General features: G+C 45.2%; 1 protein-coding gene across 1 annotated transcript in view; it reads left to right on the top strand.

Annotated features, from left to right (window-relative positions):
* Window positions 1-26,492, top strand: part of CNTNAP2 (contactin associated protein 2) — a 1,612,013-nt gene that overhangs the window by 1,091,997 nt on the left and 493,524 nt on the right. Inside the window, exon 13 of the mRNA XM_045834058.1 lies at window positions 14,458-14,658. Coding sequence (XP_045690014.1) covers window positions 14,458-14,658 — 201 coding nt within the window. The remainder of the gene's footprint in view (window positions 1-14,457; window positions 14,659-26,492) is intronic.

Raw genomic sequence — 26,492 nt, 5'->3', positions numbered from 1 at the left:
CTGATAATTTGCATCAGAGAGATGCAAATTAAAACCACAGCGAGAGGACGGTTTTCAATGCAGTGCAACAGGTTTGCTTGGATTCAGGGAACTCAGATAATACTTCAGCAGTATTGTTAAGATTTTTATATTTGAAAACAACTGCCTACTCCCAACAGAAGATGAAGTAACTAAATTTGAGAAAGTAGGTGTTCCCGCACAGGAAATTCCAAGTGTTTGTCAAATTGTTTATACGTAGGTCACCACTATTTCCTCGTGCAGGAAACTGGAACAGACCCCGGCCATGGGCGTGTGAAGTCCTCTCTGTCATCCTCCCCTGCTCTGTCCCACGAGTGGACCAGCTCTTTGGAACCAGCACTGTCATCTCTCAGCTGCATCCCGGGATGCTTAAAAGTTCCTCTAAAGCTAGTCATTCCCCTTCCTTATCTCTGCTTTTGCTCTTGTCACATTGTTGGAGGGTCAGCCAGCTTGTTCCGTGACGAGCCACACAGTAAGTGTGTTAGGTGTTGTGGGCCACACGGACCCCGTCACAGCTGTCTGCCCGCCCCTGCAGTGCGGGGGCAGCCAGAGACGTGAGTCCATGAACCAGCATGGCTGTGTTCCCATCAAACTGCATGTGCGTGGATTTCGTCACATTTCCGTGTGCTGTGACATTGTATTCTTCTGTCGAGTTTCTCCACCCTTTGCAACTGCGAACAGCACTCCCACCCGGGAGACTGAACAAAGAGGGTGGGCCATGGTTTCCCGCCGGCCAAGCCCTGCCCCTTCTCCCTGGTGGGTCTGTCTGCCTTCACTCCTGCTTTTCAGGCAGTGAGCGCATTCCAAGCACTGTAAGACCGTCCATGTCTGTTTCTCTCTTCACTTTCTCTTCCTTTCCCTTCACGTCCTTCCCCTCTCTTTACCCATCCTTCCCTCCACACTCTCTTTGTCCGTCTTTGGTTACTACGTTGCCCAAGTAAATAAATACCTACTGCCTCTAAACTATACTTGATAATTATACATTAATTATTTTGATCATTTTTACTTTCTAAAAATTGAGGGGTAGTGCTGTAGGTCACAGTGATATTCACATGATGGTTATTCCCTTATTTGACACAGAAAATCATCTTTGAAATCCCCGTGCAAAATGAACATACATTGTAATAATCCCTGGATTATTACTATGTTTTGTCTCTGCCAGGTGACGAGCTTGCGAACACATCCTACATTAGAGAACGCCCTGCAAAGCCCTGGGCACCACGACCCAGCTTCGCCACGTTTCCATCGGTAGCTGGGGTCCTGTTTCATTTGTAGGCTCTCGGGAAGTACACATGCACCCCAGAGAATCTGGGGGAAGCAAGTTCCAGACATTGGTGGGTGTTTTAGCACCTATCTCTTAAAGATTATGACTCTTTTTTAAAAAGCCTATCAATAATCACATTATTAGATCTAAAAAACAGTTCATTGTCATTCCTTGGTAGTTTTAACTCTGCAGTGTTAATGACCCCCAATTGTTTCCTAACCGTGTTATGTACAGTTTGTTTGAGTTGGGGTCTCACAAAAGTCCACACACTGATGTGTTGGTATGTTTCTTCAGTCTCTTTGATTTTACACTTTCAGCTCTCTCTCTCCCCGCTCGCCGCCTTTACAGTTTATTTGTGGGAGGATGGAAGAGACCCAGGCCCACAGTCTGGTTAACTGACGCGTTCACAGTGGCCTGGAGCTGTGATGAGACTCACGGTGGAATCGCTCGCCCAGTCACGCTTCACGGCTGGCGGGGTGCCCTTCCATTAGGAGACCCGCGGGTCTAGTTGGCTTCACTGTGTGATGTCAGCAGCCTTCAGCGACCATGAATCCAGTCTTGAGTGGTCGTGGAACCGTGCTATTCTTATTTTTTCCCCAAACACTTGGAGTACTTCTGTAAAGGAAAACTTTTCCTCTTCAGCTTGTTGGTCATCCTGAGTTTTTATAGGAAAGGCTGGATAAATATTTGAGGATTGTCTTTTATTTTCAAGTTTTCAAAAGAAGTTTGTTTTCTAGAACTCTAGGAAGGGGACCAATAAAGCCCGATGTTTGTTTGGTTTCCCGAGCTTTAAGCGTTTTTATCTGTCTGTTCCACCGTCCCATCTTTGGCCAGTGCAAGCACCTTCAAGGTGGCTTTTAAATCTTTTTGACAATCTTCTTGCTCATCACTGTCCTTTCTTACTTTGGGGTGGAACAGGATGTTCTAGGCTAATTTTTTGCCCCAGCTCTGGAGCCTGGCACTTCCCTTGTCTCCCCTGGGCTTCTCGTGTCCTCGTCTGGAGAGGGAGGCACAGGCTGTCTGCCGCTCAGGAAGCCCCCGCCGCTCTGCAGGGCAGAACGTGGCTCTCCGGCGTATCGGCGCAGAGAGAACCATGGTGCCAACCGACCCAGCCACGCGGATGCTCCTGAGACCCGAGACCAGCAGGTCGTTTTTCTCTCTGCACTGGGCTTGCGACTGCATTACGCTGCGGAAGCCAGTGCAGGCGGGTTCTGAGAAGCAGCCTCCTCTGCGGCTCGCCCGGGGCCTTGCCGGCTTCTGGTCCACTCGCCGCAGGAGGTGCAGCAGATGTTATGTCTGGCCGCATGGTGTCCGAGTCATGCTTCTTAAGCAAATGTTGGTGAGTGAATGAATGTCTTCGGCTGTTAGAAAGTGACTGCAGAGGGCACTTGGTCTGACACCGCATTTTTACTTGAAGAAGATAAGGCCTTGAGATTTCAAGGGATTTGTCCCACTTTGTAGTGAAAATTAGTGGAAGAGTTGGGACCCAAATCATCTGGGCTTGACCGCATTGTTTTGCTACCTCACCCACTGCCTCTAAACTGAATTAGATCACTGTCTATACATTATTTTGATCGTTGTTCATGGCAATAATCTTTTCGTTTAGAGACCCTTCCTCCTTTCCTTCCTCCTTTCTTTCCTCCTTTTCTCTATCTCTCCCCCTTGCTTCTGTCTTTCTGATGTAAATAATAGTAGTATTTATGTGATTGTCATTCCTTTAATAGTGAGCAGCAAGCCAAACAAAAGTCCAGTGGAACCCCCAGGCCTGCAGCCCTGCTGGACAGAAATCAAACTGCGCACTAAGGATATGCAGTAATCCCTATGTCCAATCCAAGTCTTGGGTGATTTCTTATCAACAATTTGAAAATTATTTTTTAAAGATTTTATTTATTTTTAAAGGAATGGGAAGGGAGAGAAAGACAGACTGACCTGTGAGAGATACATGGACTGGTTGCCTTCACATGCCCCCAACCAGGGACGTGGCCCACAATCCAGGCACGTGCCCTGACTGGGAATTGAACCAGTGACCCTTTGGTTAGCAGGCTGGCACTCAGTCCACTGAGCCACACCAGCCAGGGCAAAAATTACTTTTTTAATAATAATAATAGAGTGGATACTGTCTCATCTGACCTAATGGAGGGTGGTAGCCCTTTGGAACACAGACATAATCACTTTTGTGAATGAGTCACTTGGTGTTGCCAGCGTACTGACATGGTCAAAAACAAAGGCTTTTGTAGTCACTTTATTGTCTTCCTGCAAAATACAGAAGCATGGATTCATTTTCTTGAGTACTTCCCACAAACACTGGGCCTTTTTAATTTTCAGAACAGAGATTCCTTAGCTTAGCATTTGGGGAAAACAATGCTACACCTTATCTCTGCCCTAAACTCTCAGTGTCTTGGGGTTTCAGGTGGCCAGATGGCCAAACAGGACACCTTTCCTTGTCGTATTTTTGACTATCATCTGTCCAAGGACAAAAGGAAAGAACTTAGTCACAAGTGTGACACCCGCTGCTCGAGGGGCACCAGTCTGTGGAGTGGCAGAGTGTAGTGCCTCGCAGGCATCAGAGCGGTCTCTCTGAGGGATTTCGGGCGAGAGCAGGTTTTACGGCGTGTTCAAAATGACAGTGGGAGCCCTGGCTAGCGTAGCTCAGTGGATTGAGTGTGGGCTGCGAACCAAAGTATCGCAGGTTCGATTCCCAGTCAGGGCACATGCCAGGGTTGCAGTCCACTGCCCCCAGCAACCGCACATTGATGTTTCTCTCTCTCTCTCTTTCTCCCTCCCTTCCCTCTCTATAAATAAATAAATAAATAAATAAATAAATAAATAAATCTTTAAAAAAAAATGGCAGTGGGGAACAGGGCAGGGTTGGCCAGGATAGATGTCAGGGATGTCCTCGTGGAGCCAGCTGGTCCCAATGTCCAGGGAAAGGTCAGGGAGCCGGAGCTGAGTGGGGGGACTGTGGTGGGCTAGCTTTCCTGGAGAGCTGTTTCCTCAAAGGGCAGGCTGATTCCGGTTTAGATTTGTGACATGGAGCGGGGTCACTGAGGTGGCTTCCAGTTTGTGGGTTCCAGTGTACAAATCAACTTTACCATGCCTCACAATGCCTCCTTAGTCCAGCAACTCTTTACGGAGCTCTCCAGTACCTGCACCAGGTACACCGTTGGACAGTAAGAGCTAACCAATGATGAGGATACCCATGTGCCTGCCCTCCGTGACACAGCCAAGTGGCGGCCGCCACAAATATGTCACAAACACGATGTGAGAGAAAGGCGACCCCAGTGAGCGGTAAACATGGATTGTCAGGGAAGCGGAGAGAGGTGCGTGGGTCTCGAACCTGAACTTGGCATGGTCTTGGGGGCGGGGAGGGGGCGATGTTCTCTGGCAGAGGGCTGAGGAACTGGGACCTGAGGGACTGGGACCTGGGACAGGAGGGGGTGTCCCTGAGGCAGGGGACACCGCGTGCTTGGGGCAGAGGTGCCGTAGTGTTTCAGGAAGCCTCGCAGAATCCTTCTCAAGAAGGGACGTCACCTCCTACACTGGTGCTTCTGCTGAAATTAAAGTGAGAACAGTTTTAGTCCCTTCGAGTCTGTTTACTCTGATGTTTTCAGTCCTTTTGATTATGTTTACTCTGGCGCCCCCAAAAGTGATTTCCGGCTAATTTATCCTCTTTCGGGCTGCCTTGCTGGTGGTGCTCGCCATGGGGGCTGCCTCGGAGAATGGAGAGAATGGGCAAGATGAGGTACTTAGAGGAGTTGATTATTTGGGGAGTTTCTGCCAAGGTGATGAGTGTTACCAGTAGCATCCAAAAAATACTTTTTTCTAATTAAGCCTGGTGCAGGGGTTGGAAGGAGGGAGGGAGGACCACTCACTCACACCACTGCCCTCGGTGGGTTGCTAGGACGCAGGGACCTCCCCAAGTGTCCTGGGGAGGGCGGTGCTGGTGCTGTGAGCCAGGGGCAACACGACAAGAGGGGCATCTTCTAAGACTCTGTCCTTGAACAGCGAATCAAACCACCGTTTCCAGTCGTATGTTTTCTGGGACATCAAAGCTCTTTGGATAGAAACTTCAGAAAGAATATAACTTCTCAGGTCAGCCTGTTACAACTGGGGTTAAAACTAAGTGCTAAGAGAAAATAAAAGTTCCCAACAATAAAAGATATGGATAGATAGATAGATAGATAAATATATCTATATGTATATATATAGTACAATGCTAGAACATTGTAAAGTAGTGCATGAGTTGAAGATTGGCGTGGGTAATGGATGGGTTTATGACTTCTATACTAAATCCCAGGACTCGGGTTATTCTGACAGTTGCCTAAACATTAGCACTTACTTTTTCACGTTGCACTGTAATGATTTATTTTGGAGTGATGTCTTCCCACTGGCTCTTTGGTGGCATTAATTGTCTGTTGTCCGTCTTTGTGTGCCCAGGGCTTAACACAGCGCGTGGGGCAGAGCGGGTTGTCCATGAATGAAAGTTCACGCACCCGTGTCATCCCCACCACGTAAGGACGCGTGCACACACCCGCCCCAGAGTGATGCCCGCCTTCCTGCCCAACCCGGAGAGGAAACGGTGACGCTAAGAAGCTCACGGCACCTCAGACCTAGTTTTATGTTGCTCTTTTCAACACCCTTAGATTTTAATGTCTTGTAAACACTGCAAGTACCGAACCAGCATTCTATGATTTCAAATGTCACCTCGCGATTGTTTCACCTGTAAGGACTTTTAAGCATTTATTTTTTGAGGTTTCATATTCGAGAGCTGTCTGGTGGGGTCTGTTCCCCATGAGCTCCGTGGGAATCATCAGTGATGGGAGTGACAGAGGTTTGCCGGCAACTGAAGAAAGAAGGGGTTCAAGTATGTTATCAGCACAATATTTATTGACTGTCTGCGGACTGCTAGGCACTATGCTAAGAGCCTGAGATTCATCAGTAATCACAATTTGTTTTTAAAAAGTTCTCTGACATCCTGGAGTTTACAGTCTCTGAGAAAAGTGGCAGGGGAGGCAGACCATGCCAACGAACCATGACGACTCGGTAAATGGCGTGCCGTGTTAAAAGGCCGTATATGCCACACGGAAAAAGAGAGCAGGGAAGGGACAGAGTGGGTTGGAAGTCTAAACAGGACAGATGGGGCGGGCCCCATGAGACTAGGCCACTTGATGGAGACTTGGTGGGGGTGAGGGAGGTAGCCTTGAGACGGCTGGGGAATGCCTCCCACACAGAGGAAGACGCCACAGAACCGCCCTGAAGCCTGGGCACCTGGCGCGGTCCAGCCACAGGTGGGAGGTGGGCGTGGTGGTGTCGATTTGTGAAGCATCTTTTTTTTAAAGTTTTTATTTATTTATTTTTAGAGAGAGAGGGGAGGGAGATAGAGAGAGAGAGAGAAACATCAATGTGCGGTTGCTGGGGGTTATGGCCTGCAACCCAGGAATGTACCCTGACTGGGAATTGAACCCGCAACACTTCGGTTCGCAGCCTGCGCTCAATCCACTGAGCTACGCCAGCAGGGCCCGTGAAGCATCTTTTTAGAACCAAGTATGTGCAATGTGTTTGAGAGTATTTTTAAATAATAAGAAGTGTTATCTTTAAAGGGTCTCAGGAATGGTCAGTCACTGATCCAAGATGACATTTTACTTAGTCTCCATAATTTAATGCAGATGAAAATCTGATTACTGTGACAACCAGCAATAATCAAAGAGTAGCTTTCACTTATAACACAGGACAGAAAACTTCTTACTGCCATGGAGATGAACCCCTGACTGCGAAAGACACACAGACTCCATCTCTCTCCAGTGAGAGGGGGAAAGGGAAGGGAAGGTGAGCTTGTATTGATATAAATGCAGTCCATAGCTCCAGCTAGATTGTAAAAGATTTTTAACATCCCTACCATGATACAAAAATATTAACAAATATCATTCTTTCCAGAAAATAGCTCATGTCTTCCTAGAAAAAAAAAGACACCCTGTAAGCTCCAAATTGTTCCTTAGGTGGGTGAGAACCAGCACCGTTATTTATACTTGTTCACGGCGCCGGGTTCATCATCCATCTCTGGGACAGAATTGTGAGCGTAAAGATAATCGCCATCTTCCACCCCCTGCAGAACATCGTCTGTGCGTTTAGCTCATTTGCTGGGTGCTTCCTGCAGAGGTTCCATCTGCTCGACACCTCCTTTCCCTACGCGTGGTGGAGGCTGCTGCTCCTACCTGAGCGGCGTCCCTAGCTGGCGTCCAGAGATGGCTCAGACTACCCCAGCCCACCCTGGCCGCCTGGCCTCTCCAGTAGGAGCCTCCAGGCTACAGAGATGCTCGTCACACTCACACAGTGTCTGTTTGGGGAGGAAAAAAGGCGACATCAAATTTCTAGTAATTTAAATGATATCAGTAGGATCATAATGATAGAAGGAACTGTCTAAACAAAATAATCTATAAAATTTACGGTCATGAAACTTATCTGTCTGGAACACTGATGAAATTTTCAAATAGATCCTCTTACCGGTTACTGAAAAAGAAACTGTGTTATAACCTAACATTATGCTGGGCCTTTCTATTTAGAAGTTTTATCAACAATTTTATAGAAATTAATGCTTTCAATACCTAGGGGTGGTAACTGCTTAGGAAATTATTTTGTGACTTATTCAGTAAAGCATACATTGCTCGTGTAATAGTTCCTGGGTGATTATGTTTGTAAGTCAGAGCACCGCATAAGATTGGTCTGAAATAAGGGAGCTCTAATTTGTTTGTTTGTTTCCATATGAAATATTTCTAGTTGGTCTGCAACCCAGATTAAGAAATAAGACATCAAGCCCTGGCTGGCGTAGCTCAGTGGATTGAGCGCAAGCTGTGAACCAGTGTCGCAGGTTCGATTCCCAGTCAGAGTACATGCCTGGGTTGCAGGCCATGACCCCCAGCAACCGCACATTGACGTTTCTCTCTCTCTCTATCTCCCTCCTTTCCCTCTCTAAAAATAAATAAATAAAATCTTAAAAAAAGAAATAAGACATCAAATGTAAAATTAAAGGCTGTGTAGGTCCCTAACCTGTTCCCCTAGGCTGCTCCCTGATCTTAAGGGAAAAAGTTTCAGCTTCCCACCGTGGAGTGTGATGCGAGCTCTGGGCTTGTCATATATGGCCTTACATAAATACTTTTAAAACTGTGACCTCATCCTTTCTCTCCAAACATTTTCAACACCCACACATGTAACCATGTGCGAGACCTCTCAGCCCATGTCCTAACATTTCAGCTCTACAATCTTGTCACTTCATTATTCCAGACCCTTAGTTTCTAGTCCCTCCAGTTCCCGTCTGCTGAATCTTTTTTTTTTCTCCAAGGTATTTGCTCTGACCTATAAGAAAAACAAAGTTGCTCTTATCACCCTCTCTTTCTTATGGCTCATCTCTTTTTAACCTTCCTGATTCTTTGAAGCTACCATGTCCAGTGAGTCGCTTGCTGGCTTTCTAAAGCTGTGTTTCATGGGATTCCGATGTGCGCTCACAGTGCCCTGGGCATCTCTCTGTTTAACGCATGTTTGTAACCAGAAATTCCAAGCTTAATGTTTTCTCACCACCACGGGACTCCAAGCTTGCGGAGGACAGGAACTTAGGTTTCCTTCATCCATATGTCCCCAGAGGTTAAGACATCAGGAACTCAATAGATGACTTATAAATGTGTGCATTATTGGGATTCGAATTTTTCACTTGGGAACATGACTTCTTTCAATGCTGGGCCTCCTCCCATCAATATGCGCTCCTATAAGGCTGCCGATGTTGAAGTTTAAGAACAAAACAATTCTTATTATGCTGTAGTATTTCACTGGAGATCCTTGCTCCTGCCTTCCTCCCAGCTGATGTTTAATTGTTGGTTGACTAACTCAGGGTGACGGCCATGAAGACTTCTGGGTCCAAGGAAAGACACAGACGAATGCAGTGTGTAGGAGAAGCTTGAGGATGCACCACACTGAAGGCACTGGTCCCATCCAGCAGGCCAGGGTTTACGTGCAATGTGGACAGTCTCAGATGAAGCATGTAGTACAGTTCAGGTCCTGTGGCTTTGGTCTAAGAGCGAGAGACCCAGGGTCATCCCCAAAGAGTGACTATAACTGGCCCTGGGGCTGCTAAGGAGTTTGTATGTTGGTCATGCCCATCTGGTAAGTTTTAATATACCCTTTTAAATTTAGGTAGTTCATAATATAATATTCTTTTCTTTTTAAAGATTATTTCAGATTTAACATGACTAAAGGTGTAAAGAGCTCTCAGATTGAGAAGCTGGGCATTAGCAATGCAGCGACATCGTTTGAAAAGCAAAAACACTAAAATGCACACGCAGATGTATAGGATACAAAACGTTTCCATTGGACTCGGCGTCGATTGGCCTTTTGTTAAAATATGAGGTCTGTCCAGAGAAAGTCCAGCCATGGTTAATAGAACAAGAATGGTTTGTATGACATCAATGTCACCTGGCAGCCAAGGAGAGTGGACTGGAATGCACGTGCGTGAACAATGACGACTTCACTGTACTAGTCAGTGGGGTCAGTAGATGCCACTGAGTGAGCATGTGTGCCATGTGGCTGTTGCACTCAAAACAACTGAGCAAGCAGAACAACGAATCTGCATCAAATTTTGCGTTAAGCTTGAACATTCCTCCACAGAACTATTTTGATGATTCAGAAAGCCACAATGATGGGCAACTGGTGATTGGCAGCTTCATCATGACAATGCACCCACTCATGCATCATGTCTCATGCATAGGCTTTGGTAAAACATCAAATCACCCAGGTGACTCAGCCTCCCTACATCCCAGATTTGGTGCCCTGCCATCTCTGGCTTTTCCCAAAACTAAAATCACATTTGAAAGGGAAGAGATTTCAGACCATCAGTGAGATTCAGGAAAATACAATGGGGCAGTTAATGATGATTGGGAGAACTGTGTGAGGTCCCAAGGTGCCTACTTTGAAGGGGACTGAGGCATCATTGTCCTATGTATAATATTTCTTGTATCCTATGTTCTCTCCAATAAATGTGTCTACTTTTCATAGTACCTGGCTGGATAGTTTCTGAACAGGCCTCGTACAGTACATATAGACCTGCTCCATACTTCAGGTTGTATATGGATAACATGAGAAAGAGCCAGAGAACACCATGGACATGATTAGAAACTGGTGATATCCTGGGAGGAGTTATTTTTTGCTTTTTCCCCTTTGGCCATTTTCCAGCCGTGCAAGGACTTGAGCTCTGGTGAAGTGAGTTAGTTGACAGTGACAGACAGGATAAGGACACGGAGTCCCTGGCAGAGGTGGCAGAGGGCCTTTGTAATGTATTCATGTCAACATAACTAAACTGGGTAATCTGGAAGACCCCATTATCGCCGAGGAGAGGGGCGCATGCACAGCATGCCCCATCCGAGTTTCAGGATTTGAAGCACATTAAGTCAGCTGTATTTAAAACAATATACAATGCAACAGTTTTTAAACATGCGATCGCACGAGACAGATACCAAACCCTCTGTAACTACAAAGGGCATTTTCATAACATTCTAATCCAAAGAGAGTATTTGAAATCTGCTTTGTCAATTGCTTCTTTATGAAAATGGAATAGTGGCAGAAACTTTGAATTTGGCATGCACAGTAGTTTCTGTTTGCATTACACACATACCTGATAATGCATATTATATAAGCACGTGGTGAATATGGAAATAAGTTTCTTAATTTTTCCACGATGATACTAGAAAGGAAAAATCTATACACCATAACCACCTTCTTTCTTCTAGATGTTGGATACTTGCAAAATTGTTAACATCCATTTGTAACCTAAGATTTAATGGCTCCAAAGGCATCATTTCAGTGTGTAATATGCAGGCATTAAAAAATAATTTTCAAGATGCATCAGTAGTAATTGTTTTATGCCATCAATCAGAGCTTACGTGTTACTTTTTCTAATGCCCTGACACACAAAACAATGTTTTAAATGTTTGTGAAGATATGTGTGTATTTTTTCAAACTTGTCTAATGTAGACTTTTATTTGTGCAAAGAATAGTATGTCAGGTAAGAAGGTAAAGCTCCAAACCCCCCAGTGCCAATAGCTTCCCGTGTTACTCGAGGTCACCGCCCACCCACCCTCATCACATCTCCCGCCTCCACACCTGCCGCCTTTCCTGCCTCACCCCCAGGCCCCCCCCCTCGGCCTGGATGATACCAGGAATGTTCCAGAGTGGGAGTATTCACACCTGCATTCCCTCTACCTGGAATCCTTTTCTCCACTCACATGGCTTGCTGGATAATGACCTTATTTATTTAAATGGGACATTTCTTCTGTATTTAAAAATGCAGTCCGCATACACATGGTCTGCTGTTCCTTTCCCTGATTTAGTTGTTCTCCTCGCCATTATCACTTGCTAATATATATATATACACACACACACACACACACACACACACACACATATATACACACACGCACACAGAACTTTAGTTTTTTGCTTGTTATGTTTTGTCCCCCTAGAATGCAAGAAGGTAAGCTGCAAAATTTAGGAATGCTTTTTCTCTCTTGTTTCCCCAGTGCCGAGGGCCCCGTCTGTCTTGGAGCAGGGACCCAGCAGGGGACGAATGAGGGGGCTGTGAGACAAACGCAGTAATCCCCCAACAGCAAGGGTTGGAGCTGTGTGGGTTCCTTTACACCTGGAGTTTTCCCAGCAGATGCTAGAACTGCATTTTCTCTCGTGTGTGATTCGTAATAACCCTTGCTTTTCTCTCGCTTCCTTTCTTGTTAAGAATACTGTCTAGAATACATGTAACATACACAATAGGTGTTCGGCAAATGTTCTGTGTTGCCAGGGAGACTTCTGGTCCACAGTAGGCTGTTAGTAGTTAAGTCTGGGGGGTGTCGAAGTTAGACACAGGTTCGTGACTGTGCAGGGGTCAACACCCCTGACCCCCGTGCTGGCCAAGGGCCAGACCTGTAAAGGGGTGGCCCTCGAAAGTGTGTGTGGTGAGGTCATGGGGGCAGAGTTTTGGGGCCAAGAAGTCACTAAGACCAAAATATTAGAAACTCATCAATGTTCACAAATCAGTTAATGTCTTTACAGTTATTGACAGAGAACGTAAATGGATGGCCGTTTTTGTTTTATTTGCTCAATTACTGTTTCCTTTTATGAACATTATTTTGTATATATTAAAACAGGGGCTCATTCTCCTTTAAAGAAGGGTCAGATTAGAATGCTAGTCCATCATGAGTTAAAGAAAGAGAGTTTTGAAATAGTGCTCCACAGCAAGGTTACTGGTAAGGATTTAAAAAAAAAAAAAGAAGTAGAAGTTGAGACTTGGAGGATTCAATGCCAAAGGCTTGTTGTAACAGAAAAGAGATACAATTAACCTAATTTAACGAGTGGGTCTTTAATGAGGTGATGGTAAATCTGCGGGCCTGAATACAAATGACTACCAGTTTGTTTTCCGAACCGTGTCAGAAAGCGACAGAACGACGAAAGTGTGTTACAGCTTCTTGGCTGAAGCAGGGGAGCCAAAGGAAGGCCGTGCTGATCAGGCCAGGCACGAAACTGGAAAAGGAATTATCCTACAGAACATGCGTTAGCATGGGAGCACTGTGACAGAACTGGTTGTGACTGGTTTTAACTGGAAAAGGTTACAGAGGCAGGTGGTCACAGGTAAAGGGACAGTACTGCTCAGCGGAATCTAAGAGGAGGCTTGTCAAGAGTCTGCCAGAAGTTCCTATATCAAGGCCCTGGCTGGCGTAGCTCAGTGGATTGAGTGCAGGCTGAGAACCAAAGTGTCGCAGGTTCAATTCCCAATCAGGGCACATGCCTGGGTTGCTGGCCACAGCCCCCAGCAACCACACATTGATGTTTCTCTCTCTCTCTTTCTCCCTCCCTTTCCTCTCTAAAAATAAATAAAATCTTTAAAAAAATAAGTTCCTATATCAAGTATTTGTATTCTGTTTATTTTTTGTCAATTCATTCTATTCAACTAATTTTTGAGGGTCTCGTACGTACTAATAATCACTGTACGTTCTAAACACTGTACGTACAGCATGGAAAACAATCCCTGCTTTCTTTCCTTCAAATGTGGGGAGACAGACACGAAACACTAACTAAACGATGCACTAAGAGGTAAATGCTACGGAGAGAAACCGCAGGACAGGGAGGCGGAGAGCAGCTGGCACGTGGGCCGGGCTGGGAGCGAGGGAAAGGTTGACTGATTGGAGCGAAGATGAGATAGAGGAAGGTCTTGAGGATGTCGAGGATGGACCTAGCGCTGAGGCTCCAGGAGGGGCCGGCCTCACATGTTTGAGGAAGGAGTGCACCGAGGTCAGTGAGGCTGCAGCCGAGGGAGGCAGAGGGAGTTGAGCAGGACGGGAGGGAGGCGCCACAGGAGGGGTCAGAGCATGGAGGGCCTGCAGCTATTGTCACCCCTAGACTTGCACTCTGAGCGAAACCGGGTGCCTGAGAGGGCTTTGAGCAGAGTATCAGAATCACGGCCCCAGAGCGATGCTTCCAGTTCAGACATGTGCAAGATTTTCCTTTGGCCACATCAATCTTACACCTGCCTCCCCTTTTCACCCACTGACTTTTCCAGCGCCCAGAACACCGAGATAATTATTTGCGGGCCTTATCTCGCCTGCACGGAGCGTTTCAGTGATGGAGAAAGCAGTGTCTCTTTTCGCGGGAAAGGTCAGGTTGAAATGAACGCTTGTTGACGGCATGCGGACGCATACCCCAATTAGAGCAAACAGCACGCACGGACGTCCAGAGGCTGAGAGAGCAAAGTTAGCTTCGGAAGGAGCAAAATGCAGTTCTACCCAAGGAGTGATGGGTCCCAGGGTCTGGAGGAACCGGAACACAGTAGGGCTTACTTCCCATGCCAGTGACGTTAGAGCATCAGGCAAACACTCAGGCCGTGCATTTATATTTCCAGGACGTAGCGTGTGTTTTTTTTTCATAAAAGAAGACTCCTTTTCTCTTTGTCTCTGTAAGCAGAACTTAGGTGTGAGTCAAGGGTAGTGGTCACTTTAAGAATCAGTACCCTTAACTCTCTTCTGCATCAGTGCAAGAGAAAAAAAAACAAAACACCAGTGAACGGGTAGCTCAATTATCTTCTGGCACTGGGGGAAGAAGCATTTGCATACTAACGGGCTGCCATTGTGGCTTTTTTCTCCCTGCAGAGGACAAAGTGTGGACCATCGTGTCTCATGACCTGCAGATGCAGACCACGGTGCCGGGCCACAGCCCCGAAAAGTACTCGGTGACGCAGCTGGCGTACAGCGCCTCCATGGACCAGATCAGCGCCATCACCAGCAGCGCCGAGTACTGCGAGCAGTACGTCTCCTACTTCTGCAAGATGTCCAGGTTGCTGAACACCCCAGGTAGGTGAGACCACCACGCGCCTTTTAATTACTGTCTCAGCTGGTGCTTGGAGTGGCTGTGGCCGTCCAACAGGTGTGGCTCATTAGCACGGCGTCCAGTCTGGAGGGCGCAGGCAGCGGCGAAAAAGTTAAACAGAATTATTGGCTTGTTTTCTGGGAAGGCAGCTAAGGAAGTATGATTTTTAAAAAAAAAAATAATCTCCATTGTTTTAAACTTAGAGATTTTCGATTTTATGCACAGGTAGACAGATGTATGGTGTGTGAGTGGAACTGCTTTGGGTAAAAGTTTACGAGACTCCTTGGGAACTTTCAAGCCATTCGGTCCGGGACCTCCGAGTCCTTGGTGTACACGTGAAAGCGTGCTGCAGGCGTGCTGCTGGTGAGCATGCGGGGTAGCGGCGGCACCGGGAGCCCCTTGGCATCTGTGGTCATTGAACAGCACCTGTGCGTCTCAAGAAATCCGCTGTTAGCTTTGCTTCTGGGTGTGTGTGTGTGTGTCTGTGTGAGAGAGAGAGAGAGAGGGAGAGTGTGTGTGTGTTAAGGGTAGAGCAAAGAGATATTCTGGAAATATCTTTGCCCCAAGAGCCACCTGTTCTGGGCCGGAAAACTCAGTGTCCCAGTCCGTGGCACAGCGGGGAACAGAGGTTGCGCTTGGAGTCAGACAAAGAGTTACTCAGGCTCCCCGCTCCCCAGCGGTGGGACTTCAGGGGAGTTCATTGAACTCGCGCGTCAGCATTCAGCATCTTTTCAGTCGAGTAGGAATCAGAACGCCTCTTTCAGGGTGGTTATGAGAATTGAAACAGGTGATATTTGCATGCTCATTGCGGGGCTTGGCGCACTGAAGGGCTTAATAAATCACACATAGTGTATTGATTATTTTTTTTAATATTAAGCAACTTTGGAAGTGGCATTATGTCAGAGATCAGTGGACTGTTTGATGGTCAAAATCACGTTGTATCGGAGCCGGTGCTGTAGCTTACCGAGAAGAGTTATAAGCAACACCGTTCATGATACAATGAAGACTTGAGTGTTGTTTGTGTACAAAGCCTTGTGCCAAGATTACAGACTCATTTAACCTACGGGCTCCAAGAAAGCAAACTCTGTAAACGACGAAAATGATCAGTTCGGGCGATTAGAGATGCTGCTATTTGGAGAAAGAGGCACATGCGGCTGGGAGGTGGAAGGGTTTCCTTGTTAAAGAGGCAGGGAGGCTCGAGGTGGGAGAAGGAGGGAGAGCGGACGTCCGGAAGGCAGAGCACCGGTGGCCCTGCAGGCCACGGCGGGACAGCATTCCGCAGAAGCGGAGCTCGTGTCGAAGCGCAGTCGCGAGCAGGTGGCAGGGCAAAATCGGAGGGCGGCGAGTGCCCTGCTGCAGAGCCGGGGCTCCCTCCTGAAGAAGGCCCAGGCGTCCTGGGCTTCCACGGGCATTGGCGTAACCTGGGGAGATGAGTGAAACCAAGTGCTGGGTCCCGCCCCCGAGTTTCTCCAGTTCCGTGGGCTGGAGCTGCGGCGTGTGGGTTTGCATTTGTCACGCGTGCGAGGAGATGCATTGTGTGCCCCCCAAATTCATACAGTGAGGCCCTGACTCCCAATGTGGCTGTATTAGCGACAGGGCTTTCAGGAGATCCTTACACATGAGGTCATGAGTCTGGGTTCCTCATGGGATTGGATGGGGAGGCCTTATAGAAAGGGGACAAGAGAGTTTTCTCTCTGTCCACCCTGTGCGGACACAGTGAGAAGGCCAGGAAGAGAGCTCTCGTTAGAAACCAAACGGGCAGCACCTTGATCTTGGACTTCCAGCCCGCAGATCTGTTAGAAAATAAATGACTGTTATTTTAAGCCAGAGCCCACAGTGTTTTGTTTTGGCAGAACAAGCAGACTGATACACTGAGTTCCCAAGGGATGCCGATGTTCCTGGAGTAGCGACTACTTTTTGAGGAGCACGGCTGTGGGCAGTGGGAAACCTTTCAGGTCCCCATGGCCGACTGTCTTCCCAGTTACCCTCCCTTACCCAAGCCGTTTTGACTGGTGTCTGTTTCCAGCACTCGGAAAAGTCAACCGAGGACTGTAAAACTCCAGGGCACTTGGCAGAAGGAATGAATCTCATCAGCCTGTCCGCACTCAGTTTCGTGAGTGAGGGCCTTTGATGGAGGTTCATCCCAAGATTGCTGTCACTTTGCCTCCAACTCTGGGGAGAGGAGGAAGATAAGGGGAAATTGCTGACCAGAAAAATAGCCTGATACCATCTGCTTTATTTTCTCCCATTCTTCTACTAAACTCCCAAGTCAGCCCTCACTTTTCCAGTTTTGGTCTGGTGGTTAAAAAGCACAAGGCAGCTTTCAAACAGGTTTAACGTACAGTCAGGCACCTGGAGAAGGAGGTTGGAGGTAAGAAAAGCAATTTGCTTTTAGTGCTTTGGTGTTGAAGTCCGTAACTCTCTTCCCTCGTTGAGACCCTCTGTCCCTGCCCGCAGCCACCCAGCAGCCTCATACACTATTGCCTCCTTTTCAAAAGCTTCAAAACCCGGCATTCCCAAACCCCAGAAGAGCAAGGTACATTTCTTTTTAAACAATGCTTCACATACATTCCTAATAATAAGCTAAACACAACTTAAGCTTCAAGACACACCTTTTCAGGGAAAGAACTACTATGTTGAAACTAAGAGTGAATTGTTCATCTGCACGATAAACACTATTTGCTTTGTGTTCCCAGACATTCAGATACGTGTCTCTAGATAGTTGAAGATGACTGTTATCCTTGATAAATTTACCTCGACAATCAGTTTATCATATGCTTCTTGCCTTTTTGGACACGGGTGTTTCACTCACATGGCATTGGTACCTAATAAATAGTGATTGGAATGAAATGAAAAATAGATGGTTTTAAGTAGGACCTCATCAGAGCTTCAGGCAGTGGCTTTTCCACGAGCATGGACGCCACGTGAGTGTTTTCAGGAGGCTTGTCAGATGCTCCTCGCCAGAACTCTTGAGTGGAGAGAACTGAGTCGGGGCCCCGGAGCGCCTGCGTTCATCCACCACCCTGGGTAGTCCCCTGAGCGCCCTGACTGACGAGCTCCGCCTCTCGCTTCTGGCCTGAAGCTTCCTCTCGTTCCGATTGCTGGGTGTCAGTCCTCCGTGTGGGGGAAGGTTACAAGGAATGTTAGAAACTTATCCAACCAATTGAAATAAAATGGCTTACGTAATTCGGCTAACATAAATAGACATAGTAGTATTTTTTAAATCTTTGTCATAGACCAATCCCTAAGTAATGTCCGGTGGATTTCAGCCTGTCCTTCCGGGTCATGTTTCACACTCCAGACGTTTCTGCTCCAGGCTAACCGGTCTGCAGAACAGCCGAGGCAAGGGCAAGGACTGGGTGCTACCGCGGGTTTTCCCGTGTTACTACATTCTGTCCGTGTCCAAATAAGAAAGAACACAATTTAATAAAAAAAAATTTATTTACTATTTTAGGAAGCTGATGTTGTAATTGTATTTTTCCCCCCTTCTTGGTAACATTGAATTTTAAATATCCATTTACTCATTCTTAACTAAGACTGAATTATATTGGAACTTCTGTAGTAGTACTTGTGACATCTGTTTGAATACAAAGTATATTCATTATAGTCATGGCAATTAAAACAAATATCAAATGAGTTTGTAATAGCTGTGCACTTAAAATGTTGTTCTTTTTTTTTAAAGAGTCTTACCCAAAGACTTCATTTGGGACTCTGTAGCTTCTAATGATACTTATAATAAAGAGTTGATTCTTTATGCATATAGACCTTATTTTTTATTTTGATAGATGTTTGGTAGTACCATCTCATTAACTAACAAATGTACAATTACTCAATATTGGTTTCTAACAATTTTTACTAAAAAATTGTTAGAAAGTAATATGACTTATAATGTTATCTCTTCTTTCTATTACTACAAAGTTTAAAAACAAAATCTATTTTTAAGATAATGATTTTGCCATTCTTTATGGTCATCTCTATTCTTGCAATGTGGTTATTAATTCAGTTTTCTTAGTCAACTTTATAAAACACATAGAAACAATTCAGAGTTATTTTATTTCATAGAAGAACCTGTTTGGAATGAAGCATACCAATTTGGGAATGAAGAAATTATTTCTACCCAGAGAAAACCATTAATGGCTATCTGAACCCCCCCAAATTTACCATGTTATATTTATATCCCCAGAACTGCAAATGTAATAATATCTGAACTGATGAGAGGCAAGAATCATTAAACAATAAAATCTACTTCTGAAATAAATACCCAAGAATTTCGATTAGATAAATCAGACACCAAGAGAAAGTTTCATTAGATCCCACTTGGGAGAAGTCTCAGTCAATAATTCTAATGCTTTCAGATGGCCAGAATATTCCTCTGTATCTCAGCAAGACCCCCAGCCCGCCCTGAAAGTGCTTCCGTGTGTCCCTTCAGAGGCCCCGCAGTCGTGTATTTATTTCACAGATCATTACTGCTTAAGAATCTTCTGCTGAAGTACTTGTTCCCTACATATATAAAGATTTATTTAATTGTGGCAGCATAAAGTTTATCTTTTCTGTTTTCTGATGATACTTACCGTTGTTTTCATTATTTTTCAGTGTTTCATTTCTTTTAATTTCTCAGTGCAGTCTAGTTCTCATAAGTCATAGTTTTATTGCTTCTTTTGTTGAAAGAAGCAATGTAAATTACCCATCCTTTGGGGTAGTTTACTATTAGATTTTTGTATCTGTTGAAAAAGAGTTATGTTCACAATTTCTGCCTGTAAAGTAAGCTGTGTAAAATTCAATATACTTTCATGATAATAAACTTTGATTTAGAGGCATCCAAAAGACAAGAAAACATGACTCTGGCATTATAATTTATAACTCCTTTGTAGAAAAAAATTTCTAAACTTTGGTAAAGTGAATTTTCCAAGTTTGTGCTATGCATTATAAGAAACCATGGTATTTAACTTTGGAAATGGCATAGATAAAAACATAGCCTGAATGCAACTAAAGATTAGCATTTTCAATAAATGAGATTTATTGTGACTAATTAGTCACACTGAATATTATTGTATACTTAATTAGTATACAAACCCAAAGATTAATCATTTATCTAATTAATTATTGTGTTAAGTAATTGTACTAAAATTGGATGATGCACTTAAATGGAACAAGCCAAGAAGATAGTCAACACTAGAAGGTAAAATTAGAAAATGAAATCTAGTATTACCTCACACCCAGACAACTAGAATTTCCATGGAAGGTACTATCATTGGAAGGGACAGCATGGTCACAGGGAGAACAGTTAAAGACTCTTTTACATTATGGGTAGGAGGTGACGAAAGAATTAACTGGAATAATGGATGAGATACGCAGTCAACCTGTAAATATTTATTGTTTCTTGTGTATCAGAAACTGTGATGTAGACGCTGAGATATGAAGGATTTATATGAGCTAACTAAAAAGAAAAGAGGAGTGGGGGAAATTCTCGGTGAGAAATACCAGAATGCGCAGTGATTCTAGGACGGAGGTCAGGGAACACAGTGCTCGGAGGGACAGGGAGAGGTTGAAACAGCTGGCATAGAGAATGCGGGGGAGACAGAGAGTGGAAGGAGACGGAGGAGGAGATCAACCCAGCGTCTCTGCGTGAGGTTAAGGGCCTCACTTCACCTCGGAGGAAGGGCAGAGGAATGACTCGGAGTGGGGGGGATTCTGGCTGTCGATACAGACGATAGGATGGAGGAGAGGAAGAGCTGGTGTGAAGAGACCATCGACACACGTCTGTCTCAGTACAGATGAGACTAGATGGCCCGCAGGTTCACCGGGAGGACAGATTCCTGTTTTCAAGTTCAGGTGTAGCATCAACAGGATTCATGATGGTTAATGTGTGGGGTAACGTGAGGGAAGGGGAAAATGCAATCTTCCCACGCACCCAGGGGTCAAGATCGAGTGGGTGGCTGTGAGCAGTGATAGTGCCTCCATAAGATGACTCAGAGATTCATGGGGGAGCAAGGCAAGGACACAGAAGGAAAGGAAACACGAATATGAGGACGCGAGTGAAGGAGCCCTGGCTGGTGGGGCTCAGTTGGTCGTGTGTCGACCTATACACGTCATCCAAAGGTTCAGTCCTCCCCTGGTCAGGGCACATACCATGGTTGTGGGTTTGATACCAGTCGGAGCATGTATGGGAGGCAACCAGTCGATGTTCCTCTCTCATATCAACGTTTCTCTGCTTTCTCTTTCCCTCTCTCTCAAAAAAAATTACATATATATATATGTATACACACACACACACACACACACACACACATATTTTAAGTGATTGAAGGAGAGGATATAGCCAACTAAAAGAACTTAAAAGCAGTGATCAGAGCAGTAGGAAGAGAATCAAATTAGGAAAGTCTTACAATGGGGAAGGTAAGGGAAATAAGTGTGTAACAATAAGCAAACAAATAAAACACACACACACACACACATATACACACACACACAAAAGAAAACCGAGATGTCATCAATGGTGAGAAAGCTCAGACAGGAAGCCAGTGCCTGGCTTTGGCCTTGGAAGGCCACTGGTGGGTCTGGTGGGCGGAGCCACTGAGGAACGAATGGGAAACGGAAACTGTACGTGATGGTTTTCAAACAGTTGGATGCTAACGGGGGCTGGATACAGAATTGCTGTGCAGTCGGAAGGCAGAGCCGAGTCAAGGGCTTGGGATTGTGGGTATTCGTAAGGTTCGTAAGTGGAGGGTGCAGTGGAGAGGAAGAGGTTAAAGATATAAGACAGAACTGGAATAGGAAAGGCCCCAGGAGAGAGAAAGAGTACGGAATTTGCCTTGGTGGGGGGAAAAAAAGAAAAAAGAAAAAAACCAAGCCTTGCTCTTCTGAGAAGGGAGATAAAGGGCACAGACTTTCATTAAATTCTATTGACCAATACCATTCTTGACATTTTATCTCATTTAACTCTCAAAGTTATGCAAAGTAGATTTTATTATCTCCATTTTGCAAGATAGAGCTCAGAGAGGGGAATCAATTCCCTGAAGGTCATTGTGGCTGGGAGTGGGGAAGCCGGATGCAAATGCTCGCCCGTGTTTGGTGAACCTTTCTGAGAAACCGCGCCTCCCGGTCAGCAGAGGGAGGCCCTGCTGACCCTGGGCCTGGACGGTCTGTACCCACCCACCTCTTCAACATTTTCCCTCGGGTCACTCCTTTTTTTCCCCGGTCTATAGTTAGAAATGCTCTTAGCCAAGTGACCTTTGGCCAAGTCCAACGAATAAATTAAGCTACAGGTAAAATGTGCTGAGGGTAGCTTGACTTCTCCTAAACTGGCACTGCGTTTCGTATTGCCAACTTTTGGAGTGTTTGGGGGAGACTTTGGAAAACGTTGACTTTCTGTAAATTCGGTGATGACTATTTTTATTTCCGCCATCTTGTTCTGGGAATGCCTGTGTGTGTAGCTTAGTCCGTGTAGTGACTGCAATAGGAAGGAATGGAAGGAAGCACAGCACTGGGCCCACACCACTGTAGCGTCTGCAATTTGTCTCTTCCTGTGTGTAAATCAGAAATTCAAAAAAAATTATTGTTGTTCAAGTACAATTGTCTCCATTTCCCTCCACCACTCCCCCCAACCCCATCCATCCCCACCTCCCACCCTTGATCCTACCTCCCTTTGGCTTTGTCCGTGGGTCCTTCATACATGTTCCTTGATGAGCCTTCCTCCTCCTTCCCCCCCATTACCCCCTCCCACCTCCCCTCTGTCAGTTTGTTCTTAATTTCAATGTCTCTGGCTATATTTTATTGTTTGTTTTGTTGATTAAGTTCCACTTATAGGTGAGATCATATAAAAAATATTTTTATGTATGTATCTTTAAAATTAGCCATTTTAATGACAGCCTAAAGTGAGGACATACTTAATTGATCAGATTTTGTAAATTGTGTTTAAAAATACCTCTCCTAAACAGGATACTTAAGGGAAAAAATCAATGTTTTACTATAAAAATCTATAGGAAATATCTAGAATATTATTAACTGTTATTCAGAAAACATTTAGTGAATACAGAATACTTTTCTATATGCCTTGAGAATACAAAAAAAAGGCAAAGATTACTTTTTACTTAGTATTTGCCTTTAAAAATAGGCCGAAATTTTTTAATAATGAAAAGTCACCTTGTATATAACCTTTATAAAAACTGAAGTGATTTTTTTAAATTTTTAAAAAATATTTTATTTATTTATTTTTAGAGAGGAAAGGGAGAGAGATAGAGAGAGAGAGAAACATCAATGTGCGGTTGCTAGGGGGGGGGTTATGGCCTGCAACCCTAGGCATGTACCCTGACTGGGAATCGAACCCGCGACACTTTGGTTCACAGCCCGTGCTCAATCCACTGAGCTACGCCAGCCAGGGCAAAAATCATCTGAAGTGATTTTACTGGTACATCTTGGGGAAAAGATGGAACACATTTAGAATTCATAGTGATTTCTAAAAATTTTGGTATGCGTATTTCGCCTTGGGCCCTCCCTCCTCCCTCTTTGCAAAGGTTACATGTGGAGGGCAGATCGGGAGTCTGGGGGACCCTAGGAATGGGAGCAGATAGGGGTTCAGAGTTCTGTGGGCTAATGTATCATTCGGTTTCAACCAGAGAAACAGAACCAGTGGAAGATACATCTTCAGAGATTTATTGCATAGCATTGGTTCCTGCCATTGTAAGATGTGGCTAAGCAAGCTCGAAATCAGAGCCTGCCATCAGGCAGGGCAGACTGGCACCCACAGGATGCAGCCCAGAGCAAATTTCTTCAAGAAAACTCACCTTCACCTGTGAGGCCTTTTTACTGATCGAACCTGGCCCATCCAGATCACCTGGCACGATCGCTCTCCCTGAGCAGTGAATTTTGAAAGGCCTTGCAAGACATCTATACGACACCTGCACGGCATCACCTACATCGCTGTCTGACTGCGTTGACTCACTGGGCCTGTAGCCTTGCTGAACCAACACCTGAAACTGACCGTCACAACCAGTATTTTTTTAAAAGAACAACTGGGCAATCCTAGAGCAGCCATGCCTCATTCCCTCCGTTGTCCCACCCGTGCCTCCCTCTGTCGGCACAGGCAGGTGAGCGCGGCCTGCTAGAGGTACCGAGGGCTCCTTCCTTCTCGTTTCTCTTCCTTGCCGGTGTCACAGTGCCCAGTAAAGTGTCATTCTGTGTGCTTGTAGCAATGGCAATTTGAATGAACTGAGAAGATCAACTTTACTCGGGAACATAAGTCAAAGACATAGATTTTCCTTTGTTGTTTAAAAAAAATGTAGACACCTCTATTCCGCATTTTAACTGCAAGGGCCTGTAGCCACCAGACTCAGTCGTTGCTGGCGCAGAGCTCTGCCCGAAGGGAACCATCCCCATGGACCCAAACAAGAACACCCTTGTCCGCAACCTTAGGGAGGCTGCAAAATAAACAGGTCTGTCGCCCCATCACCATTATTTTGCAGGGTTTTTGTTACCCTTATAAATGAATCAAATCCCATCACTGTGCAAAGCAAAGGTATAGTTAACAAAGCTCACAGAAATCAAGTTGAAACGACTCATTTTTATAGAATGGCAAACAAATGAAATAACACATGCATTTTATTTCAAGGCCTGTATATTTTCCAACATGTTATTTTCCCACTGGTGAATGATAAAACCTCTCTAAAATGCTGAGTCACCGGTGGCCCCTGGAGTCTGTTACCCTGTTGTGTTTGCTTGTGACTCACCAAAACCAGCTACTGGGTGGTTTGTGTGCCACGGAGTAATTTTGTGAAGTGTTAGTGGGCAAGGCATGCCATAGGTACGTCAACCTTTGTCCTACATCCTAAACTCTCTGAAAGAAAATGATGGCTTTCGTTCCCTTGGTATTGGACCTGGAGTTCAGGCTAAATACACTGTCTCCTGTATAGTTACACATAATACTTACAAAATCATTATCTCCCAATTAGCTTATGATATTAGCTTATGAAATGGAGGGGAAATGGCATTAATAATCAGTGCCTACTATGGGCATTTACATATATTGGCCCATTCAGTCCACCCCCCAAACTTTGGAAGTTATACATCACTATTTCCAATTTTTAACTAAAGAAACTTAACTTCAGAAGGGTTAATTAACACACAAAATGAAAAAAAAATAGTAAATTCTATGTTGAGAGTCCAAAGATTAAAATCTAGGTGTATATGCCTCTAGAACTCAGGCATTTTTAAAAATATTTTATTTATTTACTTTTAGGCAGAGGGAAAGGGAGGAAGAGAAGCATCAATGTGTGGTTGCCTCTTGCTCGCCCCCTAGTGGGGACCTAGCCCCCAACCCGGGCATGTGCCCTGACTGGGAATTGAACCAGTGACTCTTTGGTTTGCAGGCCAGCGCTCAATTCACTGGGCCACACCAGCCAGGGCAGAACTCGTGCATTTTTTACCAAATGTTTAAAAAGGGAGGAGGAAAGGGAGGGAAAGGACAGGAAGGGAGAAATGGAGGAAGGGAGGAAGAGAAAGAGAGAAAATAGGGTCACTGAATAAGCTAATCAGTTGGCAAATTTTTCTTTTCTTCTTTTTCATTTTTCTAGACTGCAGAATTACTATGTGCTCCCAGCATAATTACAAATGAAGGCTGAAGCATTTTAGTTAAGCAACAGGCCTGAAGAGATTTTTTTATAAAAGCTTCATTTTGAAATCTTACCTCCCCCTCCTCAATATTCCCAGTTGGGCCCTAACAAGTATATTAAAAACTATGGTTCAGTTGACAGTATTTTTGGAGCCATATTGAAGAACATTTGATGTGAAAAAAATAAAAAACAGGCCTTTTTTCGGTAGAGAGCTTGACTTTCCTGTTTTTTTTTAATATCAAGGTATTTCAAATAGAGCAGGTACATTGAACACTGATGAAGTAGGAAAATGTTGCAAAAGGTTATCCACTTCTTTTCAGACATTAGATACGGAACAAAATGTCGATGTTTTCTTTTTTAAAAATCTTTTCAGGAGAAACTTGCTTACCTAAGCCTAATGCATGCAACCTGCCCAGTGTCGCCTTCCTACCTTATCAGTCCGCTGTGGACGTCTGTCCGGAGACCCTGTCAGAAAGAGGGAGGGAGGAGGGCTGCCAGTGGGTGGCAGTGCCCCGGGGGCGCGCACGGAACACTGACACCTTGATACCTCTAGAGATTTACTCTCTTGGGAGAGAGCATTGTGTTCTGTCAAAAGAATGAAGTAACCCTCAAGTGGGAAGTGGCGAGGCCAGGGAGAAGTGGCTCCTCACCGGGTACCGGGAGGGAGGGGCCGTTGCCTGCAGACCTGGTGCGGGGAGGGGAGGGGCTGGCGGGAGGGAGAGGCCAGAAGGAGCTGGAAAGATGGAGCCGATGCAGCGGGACTGTCCAGCCCGACTGTTGCTTCCATTTAGTATCTCATAATTTTTATAGGAATCCTATTAACCTCCTTAGCCCAAATATTAAAGTCAATTCACCTTTCTTCTTAGAAGGCAGCCATGTAAAAGTTCTAGAAACTTTAAAAAAAAATTGTTTTGTTTCATTTCAAAGCATCACCATGGTAAGGCAATCAAAGCAACAGAATTAGGAGGACCGGTGCTCTGGGATGCTCACGTCTACTAAATAAAGCTTAACACGTCATCCCGGGGAGAGAGGCCTCAGCTCCAGCAACCACAGGGAGGGGTTTGCCCAGAGAGACCTGGTAGGAATAACTCACAAGGTTTTGATGTTAAAGTAGGAAGTGTTCCTGAGGTAACGTCAACCACAGCAGAGAGATACACATTTGTGTTCTTCCCAAACGAGTAGTCATTGCACAGAGTCTCATACTTTCACAA

The sequence above is a fragment of the Phyllostomus hastatus genome, unplaced genomic scaffold (genome assembly GCF_019186645.2).
Source record: "Phyllostomus hastatus isolate PE091 unplaced genomic scaffold, TTU_PhHast_1.1 phas_contig_1021, whole genome shotgun sequence".
In the NCBI taxonomy this organism is placed as follows: domain Eukaryota; kingdom Metazoa; phylum Chordata; class Mammalia; order Chiroptera; family Phyllostomidae; genus Phyllostomus; species Phyllostomus hastatus.
Note: the sequence above shows the minus strand (reverse complement) of the source record. Positions and strands in the feature narration are given on the sequence as shown.